Source organism: Monodelphis domestica, chromosome X, assembly GCF_027887165.1.
Source record: "Monodelphis domestica isolate mMonDom1 chromosome X, mMonDom1.pri, whole genome shotgun sequence".
NCBI classification, from domain to species: Eukaryota; Metazoa; Chordata; class Mammalia; order Didelphimorphia; family Didelphidae; genus Monodelphis; species Monodelphis domestica.
The window spans coordinates 3,980,637-3,990,140 of NC_077235.1; the positions used below are offsets into that span (position 1 = coordinate 3,980,637).

Consider the following 9,504-nt stretch of genomic DNA (forward strand, 5'->3'; position numbering starts at 1 on the left):
TCCTGATTCTGTTACTTGTTTATCTAGTTTCCAGCAGATTAGAAACTACAAACTGAAAAGGGTCATGGGGTGGAAGGAAAAACCTGTGTAACTTTTGGGGACAGCCACTTCATAGGTATCTCAGGGCCACAAGTTCTTCATCTCCAAAATAAAGGGGACAGGCTAGGTGACTTCAAAGAGCCCTTCAGGTTCTAAATCTACCAAATTTTCCACCTGAACTCATGAGATCTGAACGCCACGCTTAGTTAAATAAATAGTATAGGAGAGGGAAAAGAGCAGCCATTCTAGATACACATCTAGGAAAGGAATCAAAATCCCAGCTGTTTTTCTGTCTTACAATTCAAGCAATGTTATCAAAACCCGCCCTGAAGAATTCCCACTACTGGGTCAAAGCACATCACAACAAATAGTGCTACAATCAAATCTCTTATCAACCAACAAACTTGCCAAAGGGGCATGCAGAGAAAGATCTGAGTGTGATACAATATCATTCTTGTACAACAAAAGAACCTGAGCTTGGCTCTTTTTGCTGCCCAGATACTCCTCAAATAGGAAAAGAGGAAGGCGAAGGGCTTCATTGAATTTCCTAAATGTGTAGCACCTACTCTGCGCAAAGCGCTAGGGAGTCAAGAACCTCTGAAAACAAGGAGAGGAGAGGAGAGGGAGAGGGAGAGGGAGAGGGAGAGGGAGAGGGAGAAGGAGAGGAGAGGAGAGGAGAGGAGAGGAGAGGAGAGGAGAGGAGAGGAGAGGAGAGGAGAGGAGAGGAGAGGAGAGGAGAGGAGAGGAGAGGAGAGGAGAGGAGAGGGAGAGGGAGAGGGAGAGGGAGAGGGAGAGGGAGAGGGAGAGGAGAGGAGAGAAGAGCAAACTCATTTCTTAAGTCCAGTGAGCTCGGGTTCTATTGTGGGACTGTTAGAACGTGTGTATGGAAAAGTAAGCCCAGAGACTGTCGGAGGGAGAGAAGAATGCTGACCACTGGTGGGATCAGGAAAGAAGGCTTTGTGGAAGTGGTGGCTCAGCCTCTTCAGAGGATTTACAGAAATAGTGCCTGGGAAATCACCCCCGGGTGATAGCCCAAGAACTAGGGTTAGAATTCGAGTTCTAAACGTGCCTAGCAAGGCTGAAAAGCCCCCAGATCGCCCATGTAAATAGCTAAGCTCCAGCGGCTCATTTGTCCAACCAATCTCTGGGCTAACCAGGCCCGCAGACCCCTTCTTTCTACTCAGCCTCCTCCCTTTGTTGAGTTCAGGCATTAGCAAAGTTGCCTCTGATGAGCTACAAGTTAATGTGAAAAATCTTTCTGCTTTCTGGGCAACTGATCAAAGCAGAATTCAGTGGCGAAGACGAGAAGCTGACCAGGAGACTTTTAGCGACAGAATCACCAAAGCGGGAAGTGATGGGAAGGAGCTGAAATTAATTAAAGGCTCTATTCAGTCAGTCTTGACTTCTCGTGTGGCCAGAGATTTCAATTAAGGGTTCAAAACAAAGGAAAAAGGAAAAATACGGTTACTACTCACATTTTCACACGCACAGATTTTGAGAAGAAAAAATCAAGAAAACCGTTTTCCCTATTTAATTCCCCAAGTGTGATTTTGGTTCCTGTTGTGAAACACCACAAGATCAAGGCCAGAAGAGGCTTCTCTACGTGGAATATACTTTGTCCTTGCCAGATGGTCAAAGGGTTAAGTTTAAGAAGCAGCTGGCTGCTTGTCACTGGCTGGGGGGGGGGGGAGGAGAGCTAGTCAGCAGTCACTCCTCTTATGGTACCCTCCCTCCCCCTCCCCTCCCCCCAGCTCCAGATCCTCCCTCCTACCTTCCCTGGGCTGGGGGTTACAGTTGCCTTGCTCCCCTCCCCCTCCACAAAAATGCACCTCTAGTCTGGTGGAAAAGCTTGGATATGTTCACTGGTGCTACAGCAGCTGTCTGGTCCCTCTTCCCTGGAAGACAGATGTGGAAAAACTGAAACTTGCAAGCAAGAAAATCGAAAAAGGTAAAGCCGAGCTTTCCAGCTCATCCCTGCCTCTGCCTCTCTCTCTCTCTTTCTCCCAAATACTCGAAGCCTCGTGTGCGGTTTAAGCCTTAGAGTTGCAGTTCCAGGAATCAGGCTCAGTCCGCGCGGGATTCCTGGCCCCTGGACTGTGTGGGGTAGGCGCTGTCCTTGGGTCAGCGCGGAGGCAGTCCGGGCTCTTTGGAGGCTCTCCGGGGCGGCGGAGAGCTCCCCCAGCCCCCATGCCGGGCGCGCCGTCTAAGAACCAGGGCAGCGGGGCAGCGGCCGGGAAGGGGCTACGGGGGGAGTCCTTTCTGCTAGCGATTTCCCGAGAACAAAGTAGCCACATCGCTCAATGGGCTGTCAAAGGGCCGCTTTGCTCTCGGGAACACAATGTGTTCTGCTCTGGAGACACTTTCTCCATGTGGGCGCTCCCTTTCGCCGGGGCACACGTTGTCTAGTCTCGGTGGTCCTGAACGCTGGAGTCCTCCTGGGCTACTGCCCGCCCCAGCGGGCCGAGGGCGCCGAGGCTTCTGGGTGTGCTTTCACAGATGGGGGCATCACGCTGCTAACAAACGCGAGGCTCTCGGTCAGCGAGGGCAAGCCAAGGCTGAAACAAAAGGGCTTTTGCCCTCCGCCGCCGCCGCCAGACCAGGAGCACGAGCCCGAGCCCGAGCCGGAGCCCGAGCCGGAGCCGGAGCCGGAGCCGGAGCCAGCGCCGGCGGCGGCCCCAAATGCAGGTGCGCTTGGAGCCGGGGAAAACTTCTCCTCACTTTCTGGAGTCCGGCCGCCAAGTTAGGGCCGGCCTGGGTGCAGCCTGTGCTGCGTGGTCTCGGGCTCCAGCCTAGAGGGCCCGGCTAGGCTTGGCTCTGGGGGCTGGAGGGGGGGGGGCTGCCCTTCCCGAGCGCTCCGGGTCATCCAGCTCCCTCCCTCGGAAAAGAAGCCCGCAAGATGTGCGTGTGCGCACACACACACGCACACGCACACACGCACACACAGCACCAGGGCGAGCTCCGAGCCCACAGGCTGCCCGGCTCTTGGCTCTGGGGCTCGGGGTCGTCGGCGTTCGCCCACAGAGGCCGGATCTCGGAAGGCTTGGCCCCCGGGGACACGAAATGTAATGCTTCTGGAGTCATTCAAACTGGGAATCTCGCTCCGGGCCGGGCTCGGCGACCGCCTCGAGCTCTGTCCCCGGGCCGCCGGAGTTCGGCGGCCCCTACTTAGTCCCAGCCTCCAGGGAGAGAAAGAAAGCCCAGGAGGAGCTGGCGAGATCGGCCTGGCCACGGACGCGGGCTCGGGCCAGGAAGAAGGAGCGCGCCGGCCCGCAGAGGCGGGGAAGAAGCCGGGGCCGCTCGGAGCCGAGGGGAGAACCGGAGAAGGCGAAGCTCCGCGCAGCAGGAGCAGCCCCCCGCCCCCCCCCGCCCGCCGATCCCGGAGGCAGCCACTGCAACTGCTGCGCTCCGAGAGACTGCCGGACGGCCGGACGCTGCCGGGGGTTACCTTGAGCCCGGCGGCTGCTTCGGCGGCGGCGAAGGCGAAGGCGGCGGTGGCGGCTGCGGCGGCTTCAGCCCGCTCGCCCGAGCCGGAGCCGTGGCGGCAATAACCCCGGGCCCCGGCCCCAGCAGCGGCGGCGTTCCTCCATCCACCCCAGGCCTCCCCAGAGGAGGAGGAGGAGGAGGAGGACGGAGGGGGAGGGGCGGGGGGAGGGGGCACTCGGGCTCCCTGGCTGCCGCGGCCACCGCTGCCTCATGTGACATGCGCGTGCACGCGAGGAGCGCGTGCACGTGCGCGCAACCGCCTGCGCGCGCCCCCATCCGCAGATCTGCCCCCCCGCGGCCATGTTGGAGGCGGACGGGGCAGGGCCTAAGCCTCCTCTACCTGGACGGCCGCTAGGAGGAGCTCCCGAGGTAAGGTCCCTCCACCCACCTCTGCTGGACCAGGGGATGCTCTACCTGCTGAAGCGCGGGAGGGGCATGCCCACTTCAGCGACACTGAATTCAACTGGGAAATCGGCAGCCAGCCAAGCAAGCTGTTCTTCTCCAGGACTATCACCCCCTTTCCCCCCAATTCAAGAAGCTTCAGTGGCTCCCTAGTACCTCTGATTGGCTCAGATTTGCTGAATTCTGGGGCCTAAGCGCAGTTCTCTAAGATGATTGTCGACTAAGAGGCAAGAGGAACAAACTCTGGTCAGAGGAACCTTCCCCTTCCCCCATAAGCCCTTGTGCCAAATCTTGGCTGCTCTCCACCTTTCCCTCAGTTGCCTGCCTACAAAGATGTGTCCTGCTGTACCCAAAGCTACCTGTTCCCTTCCCAAGATGGCATCAGGGATTCCCTAAATATGTGTGAAGAGCATTCTGAGATCTCTGAGACAGGACACAAGAGGCTGCAGGCCAGGGTGCTGCCAATGGTGCTAGCATGGGTTTCTCCTGTGTCTGTGTATGTGGTGTTATTATTGTTGTTCAGTCCTTTGGGTCCTGTCTGACTCTTGATGACCCAGTTTGGGGTTTCCTTGGCAGAGATACTGGAGTTGTTGGCCATTTCCTTCTCTAGCTCATTTTCCATAGGAGGAAACCGAGGCAGACAGGGTGAAGTGACCCAGCTAGAAAGTATCAAAGGCTGAAGTTGAACTCGGGTCTTCCTGACTATCCACCACATAACCAACCATGTGGCTGTCCTCTTCTGTGTGTAGCACACATATAGACCAAGCCTGTCTTCATCTTCATAAGAAGCACAGTAGCAACTCTGTTTGCTAGTCCAAATATCAAGGTTTCACTGTCATCAAATCCTAGAAACGCTGACAGATCCTTTCCCGTTTTTGTCTGTTGTCTTCCTTTTGGTCCATCTATCACTGCTCTTTGGGTGGTTGAGCCTGGTTGGATTTCAAGCCAAGATGTCTGTAGATTCCATAGCTTTTCTCTTGGCAGTCTAAAAGCTTGAAGAAAGAACTACCGTGTGTGCATGTTCTAGCCTGGCCAAGACAAGGATGCTTGGGTCGAGCATTTGGGCCACTATTCTGGAAAGCCATTTGGATCATGCAAAGAAAGTGGCTGCAATGTCCAGACGCTTGGAGGGAGAGATTCTCCCTCTGCCAGAGCTGAGGAGGAGGAGGAGGAGGAGGAGGAGGAGGAGGAGGAGGAGGAGGAGGAGGTCATCCATTAAAAACCACCACCCGAAAGGAAGTCGCCACATACTTTTGCCATTGCGCCTTTTGGCATCGTGGAGACCTGGACAGAAAGTAGAGAGAGGCTCATCGGTTGGGGGACGGCTAAGCAAACCAGGGCACTTAAAGCTGATGGAATGTTGCTGGGCCAAAAGACCAATACAAAGAGGGACAGAAAAGAAGATCTCCAGAAGTGAGCAGAGCTAAGAAAGCATTCTGGCCGCTGTCAACAACATTGGTGGAAGGACCAATAGCAAACAGTGGAAAGTGAATGATAGAAAATCGTCAGGGAGCTCCCTCCTTGTCTTGGGGGTGGAACTTTGCCCCTAATGGCCAGTTTTTTCATGTGGTGAATTCTTTCACTCCTTCCTCTTTTTCTTAAAAAATAAATGCTTGTTTTAAGGAATGGCTCTCTGGGAGGGGGAAGTTGGGAGAGATGCAGAAGATACCAATAAAAATGGCTCTTTAGAAATTATGGGGATGGGCGTGGCCCAAGGTCAGAGCTTGGAGGGAGGCTGCTTGTCGCATTTAGAGAGGGCCAGCTTCCTGGAAAGGGGAGGTGATGGACCTGCTGTCCTCTGCTTTGGTCAAACCACATCTACAGCATTGGACTCAGTTCTGGGCACCACCAAGTAAGACAGACATTGAGGCAGCAAGGTAGCTGAGCCTGGAGTTAGGAAGATCTCAATTCAAATCTAGCCTCAGCTTCTTACTGGTTGTGTGACTCTGGGCAAGTCACCTAACCTCTGTCTCGGTTTTCTTAACTGTAAAATGAGGATAATGGTAACACGTGGCTCTCAGGGATATCGTGAGGCTCAATCCAGATCACATTTGTAAAGCTCTTAGCACAGCTCCTGCTGTATATTAAGTGCTAGTTATCATGATGGCCATTATTAATGGGAGGGGGTCCAGAGGAAGGCAACCAGGACGATGAGAGGCCCGAAGAAAGAGACACTAGAACTTGCCTTGAGAAAATTGGCTGAATCACCCAGCATGGAGCTGGGCAGACAGCATCTCTCAAAAACTTCCACCCCAGTGGCAGGAAAGCCCCAGGAGCAGCCTGAGCAATGCACTTGGAGGGATTCCTACATCAAATGAATCAGGAGCCTCCAAGACTCCCTGACTCCTTTCCTCTGCTGATCTGAACACATAGATGGGTACCCGTGAGCACCACTCAGCTTCCCACCCCCTGGGCAGAGGTGGAGGTGGGGGAAGCTAAGGAATGCTCTGTGTGACTAGTTTTGCCATCATGCTAGGAATCCAGTGTAGTAGGATCTCCCCACTTAGTGGAGGACCCAGGAGTCCTGTGTTGGGGAAACAGAAGGCAGAGAAAATGGCAATGTGGCTTTCCAGGCCCCAGATGACTATGAGCAGAGATGGATATGGGGATGTGCACCTTAGGGTGCTGTGCTAGTTCTGGGGCCTGCAAGAGGGATTCCCAATAGCCAGCAAGTAAGTAAGCTGGTTCTCCAGCTGGCCACCCACTCCCTTTTTCTGGTGCCTGGAATTGTTTCCTTTTGTATCTTCACAGTTTCCTTCCTGAGGACTTCCCATTTCTCCTAGGCTGACTTCCTCTGTTGAGTCTGAGACCTTGGGATCCTACTTCTCCTTTCTTGGAAGCCTTTGAAATCTGTTCTTGTCATCTGGGCTACTCGGCAAATTCTGCATGGCTGGCCCAGAGCTCCACTATTTCATGTTCTCAGATGGAGGGGTCACTTCTCTCCAAGGCTGCCATGAGTTCTACTCTCAGGTTTCCTCTTGTTGATGATAATTAGATCCTTTATTCCTCCACATTCGAAAGCATGAACCTACCATTGAAGCAACTCAAGAAAATGTCAGCTACTCTGATTTTGGCAGAGACAGAAAGAGAGGGAGGGGCGGGGGGGAGGGAGAGAGAGAAAGACAAAGAGAGTGAAAAATAGAAATGGGGAGGGGTGAGAAAAGGAGAGAGAGAGAGAGAGAGAGAGAGAGAGAGAGAGAGAGAGAGAGAGAGAGAGAGAGAGAGAGAGAGAGCACTTCAGCAAATGGTTGAATGATTAAAGTAGCCCCAGCATTCTATCCTGGCAGATTTAGGATCTATTTCATCTTTCTGACCAAGTGGTCTCTAGTATACTCTCATGACACTATCACTTCTATTTTTGCCCATATAGATCTTTGTCCAAATAGCCTTTATCATTCTTCCCTCATCTGGTCCTTGAACCTTCCCACACACGTATTTGAGATCCAGACCTGTGATCTCATGGGCAAAGGGAGCTAGTCTTCATTTTATAAGTGAAGAAACTGAGGCTCAGAAAGGGAAGACAACTTGCCTGGTCACATAGGGTATAAGTAGTTGAGCTTGGATTTGCACCCAATTCCTCTGACTCCACATGCATTACTCCTACCTCCTGTTAGAGGTAAACTCACTCTCCTGAAACCTTTGCCCTTGATGGGTAGCAAAGATGAAAAGCCCACCTGTGAAACTAAGGGCTTCATGTTATCATCCATGGCCTCACAAGTGTTAGCAACACTTCTGAGATTCCTTCTGACTGTGTTCTTGATCAAGCCCATGTGAATCACCAGAAGTGGGTAGTAGTCATCTGGTTTGACAGGTCTAGGGAGGTTCTGTCTCATGTCCTGGACATGGGCTCCAGGAAAACAACTCCTCTCTATTGTTATCAGGTCAACAAATAGCTGCCACTGTACCAGCTATGGACTGGCACCCACCACTGCCTCCTCCTCCTCCTCCTCCCTCCCCCCTCCTCTGAGAGGAGTCCCCCCTCTTTGCCAATAAATGCCTCAATCACAAAGTATTTCTTAAGTGCCTACTCTGTGCCAGTACCAGTGCTAGATGCTGGGCAAAGATATATGAGACAGTCCCTGCCCTCCAGGAGCTGCCAGGCTGTGGTAGTTTAGTTGGAGAGGACCGCTGAAAGTAGCAGCCCCCAGGATAGTCCTACAGGTAACCCATCATCGGAGAGCTCTGGGGAAGGATGGCCAAGGGGCCACAAGCCTCTGAGGATGGGACCTGGGCATGGTTGGACCCCTTTTTCAGGGCCCTACAAAGTAAGGCAGGGGAAGAGGTTGGAGGGAGCATCCACAGCGGAGAAGGAGCTTCTTTCTGGATCAGAGTGCCACGGGTCAAGGTGCCCTTTGCCCTGTGTCTGCTGAAGCTTTGCTCATATCTCTTGCTTGCTTCCAAGTATGTCAGGGTCCTCCTTGTTTTATTTCACTTCTGGTTCACATGGCTCCAGCCTCCAGGATCCTGACGTAGGTCAGCAGGCCTGTCTGCCTCTTCTTAGCCTTCTATGTCTTTGTTTTCGTGCTGAAGACTTTCTGCCACGCTTTGAAGGAACACTGCATTCTGCCTGATACGCTGGAAGACTGTCCTTGTTCCTCCAGCCCCATGACCTTCCCTGCTAGGACAGAGACCAGTCTGCGTCGGGCTCATTTTTTCCAGGAACACATAGAAACATGGTTCATGTACTGGGTCATGTCGAAGATGGATGTCCCAAAGCAGAAACGGGCAGATCCCAGGAGGATCCGACAAGTGGTGAGCAGCGATGGCGTGAGTAGACCATGCGCATCAGTGTGGAAGTTAAAACAAACCCATTAACTAAGGCCCGGTGCCAGGAAAAGTGTCTGGTTTGAGTTATAGCAACAATGGCAATATGGACATGGTAAAGAAATGCCCAGGTCCATATATGGGCTGCTCCAGCTAGCAGGTGTCAGGGGCAGCCAAAATATTCATCATCACCCACTCTTCATCCTCACAGGTGGAGACTTGATGGCCTCTGAGGTATCTCTGAGCCCTAAACTCATGATCCTGATACCTCCTGCAGTGATCTACTAGGCCATCGCTTCTGCTCTGGCCTCACTTTTCTCCCTTCCCAATATCTGGAGCCCTTGGTGAACCAGTTCAACTTAACATTATCCTTTACTGAGGCAGCAGGGTAGCTCAGTGGGTAGAGCAACAGGCCTGTAGATGGGGAGGTCCTGGGTCCAAATCTGACCTCAGATACTTCCTAACTATGTGGTCCTGGGTAAATCATTTAACCGCAACTGCATAGTCTTTACCACTCTCCTGCCTCGGAAGTGAGGCTTAGTATTGATTCCATGACAGAGAAGGTAAGGGTTTAAAAAGCTGCCCTCTCCTTTCTGATCTTTTACTCCCTTGTGTTATCCCAGCTCACCTCTTGCCAGGCCCCAGCGTACAAGCATGGCCAACTCTCCCATATCCTGGAAAAAACCCTCCAACTTGAGCTTCCTGTTAGCCGAAATCGCTCTCAAATCGATCTTGTCTGCCGAACTGTGTGGTGCCACCACATCCTTTCACCTCACTCTCTGCAGCCTGGCCTCACACTTCACCCTCCAAGTGAAC

The 9,504-nt window shown here is 53.1% G+C and overlaps 2 protein-coding genes across 7 annotated transcripts in view; one reads left to right on the forward strand and one right to left on the reverse strand.

Moving 5' to 3' along the window:
* Positions 1–3,796, reverse strand: part of CLCN5 (chloride voltage-gated channel 5) — a 90,157-nt gene extending 86,361 nt beyond the window's left edge. Inside the window, exon 1 of one of the 4 annotated variants that reach the window (XM_007507744.3) lies at positions 3,485–3,796. In XM_007507744.3, coding sequence (XP_007507806.2) covers positions 3,485–3,741 — 257 coding nt within the window. In that variant the 5' untranslated portion in view covers positions 3,742–3,796. Of the gene's footprint in view, positions 1–1,514; positions 1,643–1,868; positions 1,958–3,484 lie in introns of those variants that run through there. The other 3 variants (XM_007507745.3, XM_056808724.1, XM_056808722.1) reach the window with 3 other exon arrangements.
* RRAGB (Ras related GTP binding B) overlaps positions 1,849–9,504 on the forward strand; it is a 119,570-nt gene continuing 111,914 nt past the window's right edge. For all 3 annotated transcript variants that reach the window (XM_056808732.1, XM_056808729.1, XM_056808730.1), the window contains exon 1: positions 1,849–1,987. The gene's annotated coding sequence lies outside the window, so the exon portion shown is untranslated. The remainder of the gene's footprint in view (positions 1,988–9,504) is intronic.